At 42.8% G+C, this 22,335-nt stretch overlaps 1 protein-coding gene across 1 annotated transcript in view; it reads left to right on the top strand.

Moving 5' to 3' along the window:
* The window catches only part of LOC308096367 (voltage-dependent calcium channel subunit alpha-2/delta-3-like), a gene marked incomplete at both ends in the record, with an annotated part of 311,418 nt that overhangs the window by 3,605 nt on the left and 285,478 nt on the right, over positions 1 to 22,335 (top strand). Inside the window, 2 exon segments of the mRNA XM_080443791.1 lie at positions 4,884 to 4,953; positions 5,906 to 5,987. Of these exon segments, the coding sequence (XP_080299917.1) occupies positions 4,884 to 4,953; positions 5,906 to 5,987 (152 nt within the window).

Raw genomic sequence — 22,335 nt, forward strand, 5'->3', positions numbered from 1 at the left:
TTAGTTGTGCCTTCGTCGGGTCCTGCTATAATTACTGTTGGGTCATGGATATGATGCAAGAGTTCTGCTGAATACACACAGGGCTGGGCTCCCCCGCTGCAAAGAGATCTTTTATTCAATAGTGGTGGACAAAGTACTCACATTTTTTTACTTAAGTAAAAGTATCAATACCACAATGTAGAAATACTCTGTTACAATTAAAAGTCCGGTATAAAACATGTACTTGAGTAAAGGTATTGGCATCAAAATATACTTAAAGTACCGAAAGTAAAAGTACTCATTATGCAGAATGTCCCATTTCACAAGTTCACTATGTATAAAAACTCATTTTCATTCATTCAGTAAAAGTGTTTGCCTCTGAGATGTAGTGGAGTAGAAGTAAAAGTACAGAAAATTGGAAATATACTCCAGTAAAGTAAAAAAATACCTAAACATTTTACTTAAGTACAGTACTTGAGTAAATGTACTAAGTTACTTTACACCACTGGGGCTGGCCTCCCCCGCTGCAAAGAGATCTTTTATTCGATACTTACTCTGGGGGTTTAACCCTGCCATGACTCACTTTGCTGCAGTTGCTCACTACCTACTGTATAGCATAGCATACTGTCAACTAAAATGACCCCGGTGGTTCACTCTTTGATGTCCACGTACACTGAGGAGTGACGACTCCACATGATAATAGACAATCTCGTGAGAAAATTAGCCTGGAGAATAAAAAAAACTCACATTGATTGGAAGAATCAATTGAATGACCGCGACTGACCTTTCTTTTGTAAGGACATGGCCGACCGCTTTCTAAAATTCACTGGGTGACTGAGTGACTCTGTGGCTCGAATTACGTGACTCTAATTGAGGAAGATGACCAGAGAGAGAGTGAGAGTGTTAAATTATGGGCTGAGTCGGCTGACATGTCCAATCGACACCCGTTACTGCTGTGCAAGATGCACCCTTCAAAATGAAAAAGTGCATTAAATGTGGTGCTGTCGAAAGCCTTACAATATGCCACACACATTACGCGGCAGGTGTAAACTAGAGGCAGTGCGCTGGTTTCCAATAGGGATGGGACGATAATCGCTATTATCGTTTATCGCGATTAAAGAAACGCTCACAATAATCGTATCGCAGAGACTTTAATTCATTGTGAAATTGTCCTACGTCATACACTAGGATGAATTAGCGTTTGTTGAGCTGCACATTCAGTACCGCTTAAACCCTCTATACTTGATAAAACTGACCTGTAGGCTTAAGAGCACATTTGGTACGCTCTTATGTCACTCTACACATATCGATTTGCCAAAAATAGCAGATCTACAACTCGATAGCAGATCTACAACTCACAACGCGTTGCAAGCTTGTACATCGAATATTTTTGGCGAATGTTCCGGATACTGGGGGTTCAAGTAGTAGATTGCTGAAACGATCTTTCACTTGGTGATACAAGCACCAAATTTGGCACACAAGTGCTTCAGAACCTACTCTCTCAGAAAAGTACGTTATCCACTTGAAAAAAACTAAATGGCCGCAAGTTTCAAGATGGCCGCCATTCGAAGTGTTTTTAAACTGTGTTTGAACTATATTTTGATTGAATAATCCTATTTTGATGGTCTATAGATCGAAATGTATGTTTTTGAGTGTGAGATATCCAATTCTGGTTTTAGAAAATCTAAATTATTGGATATTATGATGATACAAATACTGTGCTGTGCTGTACAATACTGTACTGTACTGTACTGTACTGTACTGTACTGTACTGTACTGTACTGTATTGGACTATAGTACTGTACTGGACTGTACTGTATTATACTGTAGTGTACTGTACTGGACTGGACTGTATTATACTGGACTGTACTGTATTGGACTGTAGTACTGTACTGGACTGTACTGTATTATACTGGACTGGACTGGACTGTGCTGCACTTGGGTCATATGGAACCAAACAGTAACAGATTCATGAATTGGCAATCACCTAATGCACTGACCATGGCCAAATTATACCCAAATCATTTCTAAGTCTGCACTGACTGCAACAACAAGAATATCTGTGTTGCATGCCTTAATCAACACAGACTTCATTTGTTGCTTGGCTGCATTGAGAGCATGTGTGAAGATTCTGGAGACAGCTTCTTTGTGGTTGCAAGGACTTAAGCCATCAAGGCTGATGAGTTTGTTTGAAAGAGGACATTTAAGTCCTATGCGATCTATCTGTACACCATCCAGGTAACTGAAGCCCCTTGGCTCGGCTCTCCCGCGCTGGCACATCCTGTCAATTCAGGTGCGGCTATCTAACTACAATACTACAACTAACTAAACTTGTAGTTGAGATATATACAGGGGCTTATTAGATAGCATTTGGGACACTAAAGTATACTACAAACTACAGTGAGTACACCACTACAACAGTTAGTAAACTACAACTACAGCTAGTACGCTACAAGCCGACACTGAACCCCATGCTGAGTCTCACAGCAGTGATGTCACCAGTGTGCCCTGACTGTGCTTTGACATTAGCCTGGTAAACCCTCCCTCCAGAAATCTCATTTGTATTTTATTTCAGGCCCTAGCATGAGGGCCTGTTTGGCTTTTTGGCTGTGGGCTGGAGCTGGGCGGGAGTAATGTAGCTTTGATGTCCAAGTGGCCCTTTGATGTCCAATTAAGCCACTTTAGGCTGCAGTGATTATCACCAGGAGTAATTGGTTTGTCTCTGATGTTAACGAGCAGCTTGTATGAAAGGTGTATTGATTAATGATGTGTGAACCACTCAGGTTCCACCTGATTGGCCTACCTCCGCTGTCAATCACAAAACAATGAGCGAGGACGCTGATTGGAGAGTCCATTTGGTGGACGAGCAAGAAACGCCCAGATAAGCCTTCAGGCCAGACTCACTCCTGAAATCAAGTGGAAATGAGAATTCCGGAGGGAGGGGCTTTACCAGGCTACTTTGACATCACTCTTATAAAAAATGACAAACCAATAGAGCTTGACCACAGCATTTCAATGAATGATCATGGATGTTTCCCTTCAACTTAATGCAATATCTGTGATCAGACAGCTTCCGAAAATGCTCATTTTGATTCACGTAATAGCCGCCATCTTGAAAACTGGCGGCCATATTGGAATTCAATTGACACTATTGAGTTCTTCCAGTCAGAATACATTCATTTAGATTTTTGGATCATTAATACATTTCTGTTCATTCAAGTTCTACTTCAAAAACTTTTTTTTTGCGTTTGATGAGGCGGCCATCTTGAAAACTGGCGGCCATCTTGGAGTTTCAGCTGGATAACGTACTTTTCTTAAATAGTACATCCGGGACATCATTTGTGCCAAATTTGGTGCTTGTATCACCAAGTGAAAGATTCTGATGGAATATTGATTTAATCTGCCCCACTAAAGTGGGTTCAAGTGGTTAACGGCATTAAAGTGGCATTTTAAGTTTTTAGCATAATTGATTATCGCGATAATATCGTTAATCACAATTATTTTTGTCCCAATAATCGTGACATGTAATTTTCATATCGTCCCACCACCCCTATAGTTTCCAGAGTAAAAGCCCATCCATCTGCTTCTAGCCTGCATGTATGAACTCACATTGCCAAAGAAAAGAAGCCCAGATCTCCACACACACACTGTCAAAGTGACTTATCATGTTGTTCTTCCCTCCCTCCCTCCTCCTGCCTGCTATTCGGTCACCAGCCACGTCTTTAACTCTCCCTCTCTCGACCTCTCTCTCTCTTGGAACAAGCATCTTTCACTAGTTCTCGCCTCAGTGAACAGGACATACAGTACAACATGACTTGATGTGACATGAAAGATGGAGGCGAGCTATTATAGCCCCCCCGCATTATACTGTGGCTCCTAGTGAGGTCACAGCAAGTGTGGTGGTGGTGGCGTAATTCAGGACAACAATAATAACAGCATTCTACCGTCAGGCTGTTCCCCTCAGCGAGGAGAGAGAGAGGAGAGAGAGAGAGAGAGGAGAGAGCGAGAGGGATGGATAGAGAGAGGGTGGGGGAGAGAGAGAGAGAGAGAGAGAGAGAGAGAGAGAGAGAGAGAGAGAGAGAGAGAGAGAGAGAGAGAGAGAGAGAGAGAGAAAAAAGCCTCATCGCATCACTCTAAACTAAGGAGTAGGCGTGCTCTATACGCTGCATCGTTTTATGATCTGCCCCGTTTCTCCTAAATCTCCACTCTTTAGAAATACTGTCGCTCTTCCCCCCCCCCCTGTCTCTCTCTCTCTCTCTCTTCACTCTCTTCCACCCCCCCTCTCTCTCTCGCTCTCTCTCTCTCCACTCGGAGAACGAGGCACACGCGCTCACTCACACACACACACAGGTGCAGCGGGTCCAGACAAATTGCTCCACGGCTGCTTTAAAGGACTTAGCTTTAGCTGCTTCTGCGGGAGTCGAGCTGGACTTTTCGCGGAGCAGCAGCTCTCTCTCTCTCAGCAGACAGTCTCTCTCTCAGCAGGCAGACAGACAGAGTCTCAGCAACACACCGCCAGTCAGCTGGAGGCAAAACCAACCGACGCACTTTGGACAAGTCACTCACACACACACACACGCGCACGCACGCACGCACACACGCACACGCGCGCACACACACACATCTTTACGCGCGCCGCGTCTCCTCCACGTCTCCAAACCCGAGGCGCGTCGGTCGGTCACCATAAGGGACGAGGACGGCTAAAGATGTTGCCATGATCAATTTAGTCAAACGGATTTTTTTTTTAGCATTCTTTGGATTTCCATGAAAGCATAAAGAAAGAGAGACGGTCAAGTGACGTTAAGGTGGAAGGATAATAAGCCCACAGTCTTCTTGGCGTGCGCTTTTTTAAAGGGATCTTTTCAAGATGCAGGTGGATCCTCTGAACTGTGTGTTCCTACTAGTTTGCTCAACTCTGGCCACCTGGGTTAACGGCGTGGGGGGCTCGTCTCACCAGAGCATCCCCCCTTCTGTGTGAGTAGACGATCTGCTATGAGCTTTTACACAACGGTATACACACAGATGCAGGATAGGTGGCAGGGACTTCTCCATGTAAATTTGTCCAAAATGTTATTAAAGTAAAATATTGGAAAAATGTAAAGTATACATGATGTGAACATGCACAGTATATCATTATCAGACTTATCCTTCAACTTCTTGTTTATGCTCCAAAATGACTGGATATACAGGTTTTGTAGCTATTGTAGAAATATTAGACCTTAATTGTCTAGTGTTTAAGCATGTTCTAATAATGTACACTTTACTTTACTTAAAAACATTTTCCATATATATATATATATATATATATATATATATATATATATATATTGCATTTTGGACAAAATAGCCAATTTTACATCGAGGTGCCCAGATGTCCCTAGTGCCTATCCTGTTACCATAGACCACACATTTCAGTTTCTGCCAGAACATGAATTAAAATGTGCTACCATATATCATCAAATATTGAATATGAAATGGCTCACTGCCCACAGTAGTCAGTTAATTGCAGTGCAATCATGCACCCTTCAAAGTATAGCCACCCTGTCAGACCCTTCCACACATTAACACATTTTAACAACACATTTAACAAACCAAAAATCTTCTCCACAATATTGAGTTGGCCTAGGTATAAATATATTTTGAATATTATGGCCGTATGAGTGCGTAATAATAATAGACATTGATAATAATGATATAATAATCATTGATATGATAATAAACATTTCACTGCTTGAACCTGTAAGAGAAAGTGACAAAAGAAATCCTCCTTGATTCTTGAGTGAGCATCTTGTTTCATTAAACTGTCCATGTCCATCTCTTCTCTTGGTTGTATCTCCCTTATACAGTAGGCTATCTCTTGCAAATGCATAATTTAATATCGCCCGCTCTTACCCCTCTCTCTCCGGTTGTGTTTTGTGTTGGACAGGGTGAAGCTATGGGCCTCTGCGTTTGGAGGAGAGATCAAGTCCATCTCTGCTAAATACTCTGGCTCCCAGCTGCTGCAGAAGGTGAGCAGGCAGCCCAGTCAAAATGTCAGCTGTAGTAGAACTTGACTGTTCCACAACTCTAAAGGATGGAGATTGTTCAAACCAGCACAATGTCCAGATGACATTTTGGTCAGCGCTTTACTGTAGAGCAGTGGTTTTCAACCTTTTTCATGCTAGGGACCCCTAAATTGATATACATTTGGCCTCGGACCCCCATCTGAAAATGTTGTGCCAGGGACCCCCCAGAAGCAAAGATTTGAGTTAAAAATGTTCACTTTAAAACATATATATATTCAAGGCTATGCACATATTTTCAAGATTTTTCAAAAATAGCAGATCTACAAGCTCATAGCGCGGCACTCGGTGCCGCGCTATGAGCTTGTATATCTGCTATTTTTGAATAGCCAAAGCTAAGTGGTTAAAATGATTGTGACGCTATGTTAACTCATTTTGCTGGGGACCCCCTGGTACCCCCCCCCCCCACCCCCCAAGGACCACTGGTGGTCCCCGGACCACTGGTTGAGAACCACTGCTGTGGAGTATCATTGTAGAGAGATGGTTTGAGTTGTGGCTCACGAGGTAGAGTGCATGCATGGCCACTTGGGAATCGAAAGGTTCCTGGTTTTCGATCGCTTGCTCCCCCTGGGTTAGTGTTGGAAGTGTCCTTGAGCAAGACAGTGAACCCCTAACTGCTCGGTCCCCGATGAGCAGGTTGTTGTTGCCTTGCATTGTTTTCCTCCACCGTCGGTGTGTGTGTGGATGTGTTGCGAATGGGTGAGTGTAATGCACTTTGTAATTATGTGCTTTGGATCAAAGCACATTTCCATTTATGATCAGTTTATTAGAAGGACATATAACTCCCCAATCGTCTCTATGGATGCAAGTCTTTAGTATTGACGAGTGGTCACTGGTCTTTCATATGAAAATGAAGCAACTATTTATTCTTCCCTTAAACTGCAGTGTCGCTTTTTTTTATATTGCCGCCTATTTACCCAGCGATTTTAGAACTCCTTTTATGTGAGAGCGTTGTGAATTTGCGACACTGGGGTTTGAAGGACCCGTATTCATGAGGTGAAAAAGATGATGGCGTATATTTAGCAAAAGGAAAGAAAGATTTAATTTTCCCCTTTCAAGCTGCAGGACCCTGTGCCTTTTAGCCACTTTAAAGCAGGTAATGCGTGCAGAGGCAGACCTGGCTGGCACAGAGGGGGGCTGGCTGGATGGGAACATGTGCTTTTTTTTAATGGCTGTCCTTTCCTCTAGCACCCAGTAGTGGAGAATGACCGACACACACGCATGCACGTGTGCACACACACACACACACACACACACACGCACACACACACGCCGGGGGCAGACACACAAATACAAACTTAGCAACGGTAATGTATCATTTTATATTGCTAAGCAACAAAACACTTTGGACATTTTCAACACCCTCTACAGCCGGCCGGGTTTATACTTAAGTTGCGCGCCGCCCGGTGTCGCACGCCAAAGATAGCAGACGTACAAGCTCACGACACGTAGCAGCGGGACGTGTTGTGAGCTTGTAGATCGGCAATCGCGTGGTTGCGCGACACCATGTGCAACAAAGTACACACAGTACCAAGCCCTTACCTCTTGCCTTTTCCTCTCTGCAGCCCGAAACCACCTTCTCTCTCCATCTCCTCCTCCTTCTCCTCCATCATCACCTCTCCTCCTCCTCCTCTTCCTCCTCCTCCTCCTCCCCTTCCCAACTTCGTGGTGTAGCTATAGGATCTGCGGATGTGATGGTCTGATGGAATGCAAAAAAAAAAATGTCTAGTGCGGAGGTCAGTCAACGAGGTAGTTGTAATTGCCAAATGGATGGTCGGTTGGAGAAAGTGTGCTAGCTGATGATGCTAACCTCTCAGCGCTTTGAGAGACATAATGCGGTGCTCACGCACTATACAGGGCCAGCGTTTATGGGGTGCGTGCGGGCGTGCGTGCGTGCGTGCGTGCGGGCGTGCGTGCTCGGCGCGGCTCTGTAGCGGGGGTTGGATGGGGACGGGGATATAGACTGTTGTGTTAAATCACCCGCACGCTGATGTCATTACTCACGTTGGCCAAGTCGGAGAGAGCTCTCTGGCCTGAAATCATGTCGGTTACGGTACATCGGTTATGGTACAGAGTAGTACACTTAACCGTACGTTCAAAAATCATGTACTGTATCGGTTTTAGTACAACTTATACATGTGCTGCATGCACAACACACACACACACACACACACACACACACACACACACACACACACACACACACACACACACACACACACACACACACACACACACACACACACACACACACACAAAACTGACAGTATATGCAAAGATGACAGATACACACACACACACACAAGCACACGATTGCACGCTCCCCAGACCTGCGCTCAGCCGCTCACGCAAAACCGTTAGCAGTGGATTTCATCAGCTGTAAGAAGCGATAAAGCTGGTAGCCACGGTGCTATCTGGTTGACAGGATAAAAACTGTTCCCCAGCTCCCCGGCTTTTCATGCCTTCCGAAAATGAAGCAGAGATAACCCTCCCACGGAAAAAAGACAGCCTCTCTGTGAGAAATGCAAATGAAGGCCGCAGGGTTAATTGAGCGAAAGAAAAGACTGGAGACCTATTTGTCTGGAAAGTGCATCTTCTCACCCTAATCCGGTGTCTCTCGTTGGTGTAACTGCGATCTTCGCTCACGCTCACCGTGCCCACTTGCTGGAATGCAAGGGAGTATTTCGTCTCTGTCAGGGGTGGAAACCTCATATGTCCAAAATTGTTACTTTTCAGGATTTCAAATTCATAAAACGGCTAAAGTAGCAGATCGACAAGCTCGAAATCGAGCTTGTTGATCTGCTACTGTTGATGCTTTTGTGTGACGCTGTAGTAGGATCAAGTAGGGTGTTAACCCTTTAAGACCGGGAACATTTTTAGATTGCTTTGGCTATTCAAAAATAGCAGATATACAAGCTCATAGCGCGGCATGAGAGTGCCGCGCTGTGAGCTTGTAGATCTGCTATTTTAAAAAAATCATGATTTTTTTTGCAAATCTTTGAATATATATATATTTTTAAAGCAATTTTTTTTTACTAAAATCTTTGCTTCTGGGGGTCCCTGGAACAACATATTTTGAGATGGGGGTCCGAGGCCAAATACATACAACTTTTGGGGTCCTTGACATGAAAAGGTTTTTTCAAAAAACTGTATAGCCCAAAGAAATAAAAAAATTACACAGATAAGTTCCTGGTCTGAATGGGTTAATTTACGAGAAAACACAAGTGAAAACACGAGGTTTCTGCTCTCCGACGGCAACGATTTATCTCACAGACCTCACATCCACACGGGCAGAAGGTACCCCTTGGTGTCGGTGCGTGTCACGCTGTGTGTCATGTCGGTGCGATGTGTTTGTTCTCGCTCCTGTCTGACTTGCAGGCCATCGCAGGAATGCTGCTGCTTGGCACAGGGGGGGGGGGGGGGAGGGAACCGCAGATAACCCTGCGGCATTCATGCTTTTAAAAAGAAGGCCCAGAATAAGTGACATGCACTGATAGAAAGGATGTTGGCACGGAAGAGAGAAGGCCTGTGTGTGTGTGTGTTTGTTTTCTTCCCCTCAGGCTGTGGACAGATGGACTCAATCTCTTGTGCGGTTATCTCTCTGACCCCCAGTGCCCGATGCTATACTTTGTTGCTTTCAGAAAAGAAACAGATCTGCAAAGTTACCATGTGTTTTGCGACGTGAAACGTAGGGGGCTTAGAAGATCTGCTATTTTCGGTGCAGCAATGTACGAATTAAGCATAGCAAATGTTCATAAAGAACCATACCGTATACCTCTCCACGGGTGACGCACACAAGCACGTACGAGCACAGTCAATGCACACAAACATTTGTACACTAAACATAACACAAAGTACATTGGTGTGTTTTGTAATTTTGTGTTTGTGTTATTCTATAACTGTTTTGTAAGCACCAAATTGGAAGGACATAGTTTAACATATACATTAAAGTATAACAACATATATATATATATATATATGCATTTTATTTGTTGCTACTATTACTATAATTATTTAATTATTTGCTAGTTTGTATTTATTTCCAAAATGATTAGGGGGCCAAGCACGTAGTGCAGTGGTCCCCTATTGTTTTCTTTGGTTTTATTATTCTTCCACCGTTTTTTCCCCCCGCATGTTTCGCCATATTAGCCTAACCATGCAGTCGTTTGTTACGAAACTCTGCAATATAGTAGAGGACTATGTCAAATGGCAAAGACACGAAACCCACAACCATTGGCCAAAGGGTGGCGCTATAGCAATTCATTGAAAATGCAAACTTTGAACAGGTATAACTCATGCCCTGTTTGAGCTATTGCCATGAGGAACACATGTGTCACTTTGACCTATAACCTCTGACCTTTAGATCTCCCACCATTTTTGAATGATATGAAAAACAGTTAAATTCAAACTTGTCTATTGGGTTTGATTAATCTGCACGAAACTTTCTACTCTTGAACTTTGGACCAATATCTGCAAACCCATTTGGAATAAAGTTTGTACGTGAAACAATTTAACTTTTATGAGCCAATGAATATTGCACAATACGTCACGATGTGACGCATTGTGATTTTCAAACGATTTTTATACATCCTAATATACAATTTTTAGTGGCACGCATGCGTGACGTGAAACTTGTGAAATTGGGACATTCTGCATAATGAGTACTTTCTACTTTTGGTACTTTAAGTACATCTTTATACCAATACTTTTTCACTTTTACTCAAGTAAATTTTGAATTCCGGACTTACTTGCAAACAGTGTATTTCTACATTGCAGTCTTGATACTTTTACTTAAGTAGAAAATGTGAGTACTTTTCCCACCACCGTTCCTCCCCCACGCACTTCCTGTTTCCATCAGAAACAGCTCCTATTTCAAGGTTAGACTCAAGCTTCTGCCAGGACAGAGCTCCAAGGGATGTGTGTGTGTGTGTGTGTGTGTGTGTGTGTGTGTGTGTGTGTGTGTGTGTGTGTGTGTGTGTGTGTGTGTGTGTGTGTGTGTGTGTGTGTGTGTGTGTGTGTGTGTGTGTGTGTGTGTGTGTGTGTGTGTGTGTGTGTGTGTGTGTGTGTGTGTGTGTGTGTTACCATACTTGTGAGGACCAAATGTCCCCACAAGTATAGTAGAATATGACAAACAGATATTGCGAGGACCATTTTCCTGTTTACAATTAGAAAAAAGATTCAGGTTGGGGTTAGGTTTAGGACTTAGACATTTATAAGTTAGCTTTTGGGATTAAAGAGGAGTTATGCCTGATTTTACACTTAGTTGCGCACTGGTGTTGTGCACCGAACAATAGCTGATCTACAAGCTCACCATGGGTCAGCTATTTTTCGGCTTTAGGCGAATGCCAAATAAATAAATGGGCAAATCACTGACTTAAAATGTTGATGTCCTCACAAGTATAGTAGTGTGTGTGTGTGTGTGCGCGTGCGCGCGTGTGTTTGCGTGTGACAAGAAAAAAAGCGATCCACCGATCAATACGCCCTTTAGCCTGTTATGCAAATCAACTGTCAGCAGTACATTGTAGTTAATGTGCACACTCATAGCCTCGCACGCTCGCACAGTTAAGCGCACACTCACACACACACACACACACACACACACACACACACACACACACACACACACACACACACACACACACACACACACACACACACACACACACACACACACACATACAGACATATGTTTACGCATGCATGCACACGCACGCATGCACACACACACACACACACACACACACACACACACACACACACACACACACACATACATACAGACAGACACATGTTTACGCACACACACACACACACACACACACACACACACACATGCTTGCAGAGACACATTAAACATCTCTCCCACTGATGGTTAGAATTAGCTCTGTGTGTGTTTTTGACTCGACACTGTTATTGTGCTCAGATCTTTTAATTTCATGTATCATTGAACAACCTCTCCACAAGACAGCGACGACGGCTGTGTCCGTACGTGTGTGCTTATTTGCGCTCGCTCGCGCACGTACGCACGTGTCTGTGTGTGTGTGAGTTTTGGTGTTTACGTTTGTCTCACTCTGATCTTGTTTTCACCTCGCTGATGTTGTGGCGTCTTGTAAACTTAAGTACGGGAACATTATTCCATGCTGGAATAACTCGGAGCCTCTTGGTAATGGAAGATGTGCCAGACAAAATGATCAAAGTGTGAGATAGTCGCCGCCAGACAAACGGCTCAGGGAGTTATCATTGTAGGTGTGCGTTTCTGCTTCTGGAGACATAAACTTTCCCCTGAGAGGGAGAGGTGTGTGTGTGTTTTGACGCCAGTTTTGACGCCCAGTTTTTAAAATAGGATCCAATCCTATTTTAAAGCTTGCGTATGAGGGGCTTGAGTTATCCGCCGCGCCTGGTGTAGCCGGTATCATTGATATCAATTGGATCTTTCCAAACTCGATGTACAGTACGGGCGCAGTAAATTCCACGCATGTAGTCCGGGCGTTATGCGCGTATGCGGGGCTCGCGTGCGCCACGCGCTCATACTCTGGTGTGTGCCGGCCGCTAGGCATTTAGAGGTTAGGTTTACGGGTTAGGGTTCGAGTTATGCCTGAATTATATACTTGGTTGCATGCCGTTGTCGTGTACCTAAAACAACAGATCTTCAAGCTCTCAACATTACATTCTCTCGTACATTGGCAATTTACGGTTTCAGGGTTAGGGTTAGAAACATTTTTATAAAACTGTAAAAATGGCTTCATAAAATTGCTGTCCTAAAATGTTGATGTTCTCACAAGTGTAGTAATACAAACGTGTGTGTGTATGTGTGTGCGTGCATGTGCACCTGTGCGTATTGGTATGCATCACATTTGTGTGTCTACTTAAGGTACGCTTAATCAGGCGCACATGCAGTCAACAAACAGAGAAAGCAGTAGATGATAGGATGGCGTAATGACGCGTGACAACAGGGTGCTAGAATCGATTTGCGAGGGTGAGGAGGTGGACGCTATACAAGTATGTGTGTTGTGTTTGTGTGTGCGTGTGTGACAAAGTCGCCACTTTGTCAGTGTGTGTAGGCCTAAGTATGTGTGCGGCTGTGCACATGTGTGTCTGTGTGTGTGTGTGTATTCGCATTGCAGACATGAACGCTGACATAGTGTTTGTGGCACACTGAGAGAGAGAGAGAGAGAGAGAGAGCTGTTGAAGAGGAAACCGTCTCTGTCGCCGTTGAAACCTCATATGTCCAAAACTGTTACTTTTCAGAATTCACTTTCCAGCTTGCAGATCTGCTACTTTTGTGTAGCATGAAGTAGGGCGTTCATTTACAAAAAAACACAAAAAGTTAGAATATGGAGATAAGAGGTTTATGTCCGACAGCAGCAAAATAGGGGTTCAAAAAGAAGGACCTCTATGAATAGTGAAGTTATGGAATGGAGAGGAAGCGGGTGCTGGAGATAGTCTGAGAGGGAGACAAGAACACACTGTAAACACTAAAGTTCAGTGTTAATTTAAACACTCTGAGAGCGTAAAAATTGTCCCTTTGCCGGTCTAGAAGTGCAGGGGCAAAGAGGAGGAACTTGAAACTACCTGAATAACATTATGAGTTATTCTGGTCTCAGGTGGCCAGTGCAGTATCAGAGTTGTTTGAGTTTCCATGTTTGCCTCAGACTTTGTTGTTAAATGATGATTCCACACTCTCCTTACCAGCCACTCAAAACAAAAGTGTTCTTTGCTGGAGTTACTGCTGCAAAAAAGCTCTAGGTGGAAGGTGTCTAGGTGGAAACCTCCACATTCCCTTTCTGTAAAAAACAGAAACAGAAACCCTAACCCTAACCCACTTATTATTTGCTTACATTTTTATGTTTTCATCACAAGCTTGTATATATTATGTAGTCATGATGGAACCGACAGGAGGGTGGGCTTGTAGGAGGGGCTGGGGGGGTTGGGGGAGGGTGGTAGTGAAGGGAGGGTAGCCCTGTGTACAAAAAAAAAAGCGAAATAAGTGACAGGACGTGTAGATGGGTGATTGTGGATGCTGCATGTGTTCTGATGGTGCATGTGTTCTGCACACATGCAGGCAACAGATATGTATGTCCTATTGTCCTTGCATTGTATATCAAATGGCTGAGCAAAATGGGTTGCTTTTGATGTAAGATGAACAATACTAAATGTACTTAGTTACTTTACACCACTGCCTATGTGTGAACTGACTGTGCCTATAACTTCTAATAAACTTAAAAACCTGACACAAAGTCACAAAAATTCAACATTTTTGATTGATTGATTGAATACTTTATTAGCAGATGTGTTAACAGCACATGTAGTACAGTCAAATGTTATGCTAGATAGAAGCATAACACAAAAAGCCCCAGGGGGGTTGTTTTGTTTCCAATGCCTCCCTAATTAACTTTACACATTTTGTTTATAAGCGTAATAAAATAAATGTTCTGATTCTGCTCTAGTACTGGACTGTACTATCTCTGAGGCACTTGTTTTAAATCTGTTTTTTAATCAAAAACTATTTGCTAATAACACAACGTATCAGCAGGGAAAAGTCACAAGTCCTGAAGCATCATGTTTATTTATTTATTTTTTATCAGTGGAGCCAAGACTGTTTCATGTTCCGTCTATTTTGGTGAGAAATCTATTTTTGAGATGAATACACAGAAAACTAGATTTCAAGAGCGTGACTAATTGTCTACTTTTGAAGCCCAGAAATGATTATGCATTTCATTTTTTCATTTTCATTTTGGATTAATTACATATTTGGCAGACAACAGTGTGCGAGAATGAATCTCGCTGGGTGGGAAAACATGATGAATTGTGTTCATATTTCCTGCTCACCACCTCATGATGAAACACATTTGTACTTTTAATTTGATCTGTCAGTGGATTTTTAGATGTGTTCCATTTAACTTGTCTGATGCTTTTATCATTATCTTCAAATGCAAATGCGCTTCCCATCAAATAAATGTATGTAGTTAAATATAAATATGTTGGCTCTCATTTATGAAACAAACGCACAACAGTCAACTGGGCATATGTTAATTTCCACATTTATCAATTTGGATGTCAGCGGAGGCTGTTATCAAATCTCAATTTGTCACCTAGGCTCTAATGTAGCCTGACAGTGCATCGCAAGTCCCGTTCCAGACGATCTTGACTGCATGTCTCTCCCCATCTCTCTCAACCTGTTTGCTGTCCATCTCCACTTTCCACTATAAATAAAGGCAGAAAAGACCCGCCAAAAATATATATCTTAAACTAAATAAAAATCTGAACTCCTCCACGCAAGTTTTCCAGTCATAATTATTACATAATCGGCTAATAGCAATTAATTGAAATAATTGCTTTATTTTTTTTTCACTTAATCGTCAGAATTGAAAATATTCTATTTTGGAAAGGCCTACATCGACTGTGTCTCATATATCCCTAACATAAATAGGTATTTTTAAATGATTTGCACATTGCAATTAAAAGGGTTAACAGTTTTCATTTCTCTTTCATGTTGCGATCAAATACAGTTCTTGTTGTTAGGCTATTGGTGACACAATTCAAGCTATTACAATTTAGCAATTGAAAGCAATATTAAATACAGTATATGGGCTACACATGTCATGGAAATTAAATATTCAAAGTCGAACCTCTTGTTGACCACAACATTGATTTATTCCTGCATTTTACTGACTTCCTTTGATGCCAAATTGGTTGTTCTTTTATGTTTGTCTTGCACATGAAATGTCAAGACATAGGGTGCCTTACACTTAGGACTAGTGAGCGTTTCCTTCAATTTTAATGGCCTCTTCATTCACAATGTCCCCCTGACAAATTATAGTCTGAATGTAGTTCTCAAATACATTCTTTAGCCATTTCTGTTTACTTCTCTCTGAGATTTCAGAACTATTATTACAGAAAGTTGCTATTATTTCCTTTATCACGGTCAGTACTGTATCATGTCGTTATCATGTCAGTATCATGGTCAGTATCACGGTCGGTATCATGGTCAGTAAGTATCATGGTCAGTATCATGGTCAGTATCATGTCGGTATCATGGTCAGTATCATGTCAGTATCATGGTCAGTATCACGGTCAGTATCATGTCAGTATCATGGTCAGTATCATGGTCAGTATCATGTCGGTATCATGGTCAGTATCATGTCAGTATCATGGTCAGTATCATGTCAGTATCATGTCAGTATCATGGTCAGTATCATGGTCAGTATCATGGCCAGTATCATGGTCAGTATCATGTCAGTATCATGGTCAGTATCATGTCCAGTGGCGTGCACAGACATTTTGAGGGGCAGGTGCTCAAGTAAAAAAAAAGGGCACCTTGCGCGGCGCGCGGAACCGCCAGCTGCCCTAGTAGTGTGAGAAGAAAATTGCAATGCACATTTTGGGGAATTGTTAATATATTAGAAGTTTTTAATCCAGAATTGATCGATGTCACCATGGGCTACATAAGGGCACTTCTGGTCAAGAGGGCAAAGGGCAGGTGCTCTAGCACCACCTAGAGTCTATCTGTGCACGTCCCTGATCATGTCAGTATCATGGTCAGTATCATGGCCGGTATCTTGGTCAGTATCATGGTCAGTATCATGGTCAGTATCATGGTCAGTATCATGTCAGTATCATGGTCAGTATAAGGGGTGTCACCATACGCCTAATCCACGATTCGACTTTCGATTTTAAGGTCACGATTCGATTCGATTTTCGATACGATATATATTTTTAAAACGTCATTTTTTTCAGCTTTGAGGGCTATATGATTATTAATTTAGGCTATTGTCTTGATTTGTAAAGAAAAACACATGTTTCTCAATAAGTCCCTTTTATTTGAATAATATCAAATGAGAATGAGAATAACAAAAAGGGTTTTATGCCCTTACAACAACTGTCATTTTCAGATTCTTCATTAAGATGAGTTAACAACAACATTCTTGTGAAGCTCTATAACTAAATAAAATCTAAATACTAAGTTGAACAACAATGTGAATAATAAGCTAAGCCAGGGGTCTTCAACAGGGGGTCCGGGACCCCTCGGGGGTCCTCAGAGTTACTACAGGGGGTGCGCCAAATCTTTGTGTGATATGATTTTTTTTTTACCTTAACCCCATCCCTTTTCTGAGGTGAACTTTAGCCAAAAATAGCAGATCTACAAGCTTTTGAGCTTGTAGATCTGCTATTTTTGGCAAAGAGGTATAGGTGAAGAGAAGACCAAGTAAACAAAAAAGTTTCATCTGAAACACAATTTTATACAATATAGAGGGGGTCCCTGCTTCATCTCTCTCTCAACTAGGGGGTCCATGGGCTGAAAACGTTGAAGACCCCTGAGCTAAGCCATACGCGTGTGAAGCATAATCGACAAACGGTAGCCGTTTTGTCAACAACGCGTCGGGTGCCCTCATAATTCACTGGGAAGCCAAAATATTGCCAGACTTTTGACTTAAAGGAAGCGGGAGGGTTTTCCAATTCTTCCGTTTTTGTATCATCATTACCATCGCTGGCTTCAGCAGTGGCCATGGTGAAATGTAAAGTAGTAGTACAGACGCAATGCTACAGCGGTCTCTGTCTCCTCCAAACTCCTCTGTGGTGTGTGTGGGCTTGTCCTGTCGTCTTTTTTTTCTCCCCCGTCGTAAGCACGCATGCGCGATGCACGGAAAAACACAACAGCAGCTCGAGCATGGCTTCACCCGGACGTGCAATCGGATGTGCGCATGCGCGGGAGTATTTTTTTAAATTAACCCTTGAATCGCGATACGGCTTTTGATTTCGATACACTGTATCGAACGTCATTTTCGTTTCGATACGTATCAAGTATCGCGCCAGTATCATGCCAGTATCATGGCAAGTATCATGTCAGTATCATGGTCAGTAATTTGTCTGATACTGAAATGATACTGACCAAGTATTGTGTGAATGTAGATCTCAAATTCATATTGTAGGCATTTCTGTACAATTATTCCAGAAGATATTCTATTATTTCCTTTTTAGTGTCTCTCTCACTGATATAATTGAAAACGCCATAGATTGACATGCCAGGCTCGAAGATTGACAGGTGTAGCAACAGTAACCAATTGGGTTGTACACTATTACGCATCTGATGTTGTAATCTGTGGGAGGCGAGGCCTCTAAACTGAGGAAATTATTTAGGGGCGTGTGATATTATAGGCTTGTTCGATATTGATTGTCTGTCTGTCTGTCTGTCTGTGTTTTGTGGGCCATTGTGTGGGATAATATTCCAAAAATCAGTCTGCCATGCACTAAAAGATAGGACAGCTAACTGTTAGTTGAAAAACATTTATTCAGATTTTTTTTAAGACACATTTTAACTTGGCTCCTTGGCTTGATGCATCTTTATTCTACTGCTGTAAAAAGGTAGGTATTATAAATAGAACTGAATGAGCATAACCTTTGTTTTCCTGCTAACCTCAATGCACAGTCTGTCTCTCTATGTCTTCCGCTTGCTGATTAACTGTATAGAGCCCGACTGATGGCAGATTTCTGCCATTTTTGGAGAGACCTAGACCACCGGTTACGTTTACTGATGTTTTGACTAATATTTTGCACCATTGTCTAATCAATTTCAGAACATTTAACTTACTAGAATTTCAGGCCCTCACATCCTACATCGCACTGCCGATCTGACTGATATGCCCATATACTGTATGAAGATCTCTGTATTTGTAAGTCCTTGTCCCTTTCATGCCCATATATGGAGATCCCTGATGTTATCAGTACATGCCCATATATGGGCATGCTGATATGCCCATATATGGAGATCCCTGATGTTATCAGTACATGCCCATATATCGACGACACATCGAGGTTAGACAACACTCCATATTTGGGCGTTGCTGCATTGTGAACTATATTCTACAAGCTCATATCGTGTTGTCTTGAGCTTGTAGATTGGCTATTTCTGAACATTTTAGCAACAAATGTCACCTATAACGACCTGCACACAATAGGGACACCAGCACACATGAGCTGTACATAATTGCTGACACCAAATTACCGATTTTGTCCAAAAAGTCAAATGATGGCAGATGTATTGGCCAAACCGTTATACGGGTCTGACATCTAATTAACTGTGAAGTTCTCCTCCTCCTCCTCCTCCTCCTCCTCACCTCTCTCACTCTGCTGACTGACGCCCTCCTTCTGACTGTCTCATTATCTTCATGTCTTCTCCTTTCTCTCCTTCCTTATTGTTCACTCCTCCTTTTCCTATCCCATCACACGTGTGTGTGTGTGTGTGTGTGTGTGTGTGTGTGTGTGTGTGTGTGTGTGTGTGTGTGTGTGTGTGTGTGTGTGTGTGTGTGTGTGTGTGTGTGTGTGTGTGTGTGTGTGTGTGTGTGTGTGTGTGTGTGTGTGTGTGTGTGTGTGTACTTGTGAGGCCTAAATGTCCCCACAAGTCTAGTAGAATTTGAGAAATAGACATTGTGAGGACCATTTTCCTGGTGCTCACAAAATAAATGGTTGCTTTATGGTTAGGATTAGACGTTTAGAGGTTAGATTTAGGGGTCGGAATTGAGTTGATTATGATTTATACTTAGTTGCGTGCCAGTGTCATGCACCGAAAAAAATATCTTCTCTAAAAAGCTCTCAAAGCGTCGCGTTGCTTGTATATGAGCTTGTAGATCTGCAATTTTTCTGCTTTGGGCTTACGGTTAAAAATAGCAACCAAAAAAAAAGTTTTAAAATAGCATGCATAAAATCGCTGTCCTAAAATGTTGATGTCCTCACAAGTATAGTAATACAACCGTGTGTGTATTTGTATGTGTGTGTGTGTTAAGCGGAGGGTAAAAAACGGTGTGTGTGTATGACGGGCTCGTGGACGTCGGGGTGTAACAGTGTGTCAGGGAGGAGCGGAGTGGGGGGGGGAGATGGCTGCAGATTAGGTTTAGCTTTGGGAAAATTGAATAGCTGTCAGGTTTGGTTCTGCCACGCAGCCATGAGAACGAAGGGAGGGGAACCGGTACTGATGACCGTACCGTCCCTCCCACGCTACACCCCCCCCCCCCCCCCGCCCCTTGTCTCTCTCTCTGTTGATCTCTCGGTTCTCTCCTTTGTTTTCCTCGCAGCCTCTTCTTGTTGACCCCGCCCCCGGCTTTTAAGCACACTTTTGATACATTTTAAGCTTAACGCTGCCCTCAGTACACCTTAACTCAGGGGTCTTCAACGTTTTCAGGCCAAGGACCCCCTAGCTGAGAGAGAGATGAAGCAGGGACCCCCTCTATATTGTATAACATTGTGTTTCAGATTATACTTTTTTTGTTTACTTGGTCTGCTCTTTTTTCCCCTCTACACCTACCTCTTTGCCAAGAATAGCAGATCTACAAGCTCACAACGCCTCGCAGCGCGAGGCGCTGTGAGCTTGTAGATCTGCTATTTTTGGCAAAAGTTCTCCTCAGAAGGGATGCTAGGGTTCAAGTTGTTAAGTTAAAAAGAAATATCATATCACACAAAGATTTGGCGACCCCCTGTAGTAACTCTGAGGACCCCCTAGGGGTCCCGGACCCCCTGTTGAAGACCCCTGCCTTAAGAACCATGGAAGGGAGAGAAAGAGGGAGAGAGAGAGAGCCCTTCTCCGTCCTGTCGATCTCTCCTTTCCTCTCCTTCTTTTCTTCTTTTGCCTCTCTTGTTGACCTCCCCAGCTTTTAACCCATTCAGAACTCAGGCCCGATTCTACAAAATGTCTTCTAAATCCTAACAGTTAAAAAAAAAAAAAACGTTTTCATGTCAAGGCACCCCAAAATTATATATACTAGTCCAGTGGTTTTCAACCAGTGGTCCTTGGGGGGGTACCAAGGGGTCCCCAGCAAAATTATGTTAACATAGCGTCACAATCATTTTAACCGACTTAGCTTTGGCTATTCAAAAATAGCAGATCTACAAGCTCATAGCACGGCACCGAGTGCCGCGCTACGAGCTTGTAGATCTTGTGAAGATCTCTTAAAAAAAATCTTGAACATTTTTGCATATCTTTGAATATTTATCCTTTTTTAAAGCGAACATTTTTAACTCAAATCTTTGCTTCTGGGGGTCCCTGGCACAAAACATTTTCAGATGGGGGTCCGCGGCCAAATGTATATCAATTTAGGGGTCCTTGGCATGAAAAAGGTTGAAAACCACTGTACTAGTCCATACCCGGTGAAGTGCGCAGGCGAAAGTAGTTGCAAACGTGGGGTTATCCCGCCGCGTCCCATGGCTATGTGCAAATTCAGATCAATTGCTCCAGCCACTAAAGAGAACCGGGCAGAACAATTTTGGTCGCACCACCGTTACAGAGGTTTGTCTAATTATAGGAAGATTTGGCCACGGACCCCCATCTCAAAATGTTTTTGTTCCAGGGACCCCCAGAAACAAACATTTGAGTTAAAACATTTTCGCTGTAAAATGTAAATATTCAAAGATTTGCACAATTTTTTCACGATTTTTCAAAAATAGCAGATCTACAAGCTCATAGCGCGGCATGAGCTTGTAGATTTGCTATTTTTTAATAGCCAAATAAATCTAAAATGACACGGATGCGTTCCTGGGTTGAACGGGTTATTAAGCACACTTTTTGGTACATTTAAGCTTCATACTGCCTCTCTGTGCACCTTAAGAACCTAGAGAGACAGAGAGAGAGAGAGAGAGAGAGATTGGGAGAGTAAATAATAAGGAAGGAAGGAGGAATGGTGTGTGTGTCACCCAGTTAATTACAGCATTAGCAGCCAAAGAGTGCAGCCAGAAACTGTCATCCTTTCATGTCCTCGCAGGCCCTAGTTTTGGCCAACAACGCACAGCCCGCACGGCCGGCACACTCACGCTGTAATTACTGCTTTGTTAAAGTAGAGAGAGAGAGAGAGAAGCTATAGGAGAAAGCTCCTGTGAAATACCAAGCCTCCCATGATGACACTCTGCCTCTTTTTGTACTGTAGAAAAGCCCAGGACCCAGAGAGCACCAAGCCCTCGTGCTCCCAGATTAGAGGAGACTAAGTTAAATTCTCTAATAGCACAGCTGCTGATGTTCGTGTTTGTTGCCATGGGGCTGGTTTTGTTAAGAACCTAGTCGGATATGGGGCGGAAAGTCAAGAGCGGTTTACAACTTTTTTGTGTGTGTGTCTTTTTGATGACTTGTGCAGTGCTGCATCGCTTCCCCTCCGTCTTGATTTATTCCCGATTCTTATGCCTGCTGCTTGCCAGTGTGAAAAAAAATCAGCTCATTTAGAAGTTCATTTTAGCAATGTGAAGAAGTTGACTTAATGTAGTTTCCCCCCCAGTTCTTTAACTTTACACTCAACTTATACACATATACTGTAGG

The sequence above is a fragment of the Gymnoscopelus braueri genome (genome assembly GCF_963280865.1).
Source record: "Gymnoscopelus braueri genome assembly, chromosome: 12".
Lineage (NCBI taxonomy): Eukaryota > Metazoa > Chordata > Actinopteri > Myctophiformes > Myctophidae > Gymnoscopelus > Gymnoscopelus braueri.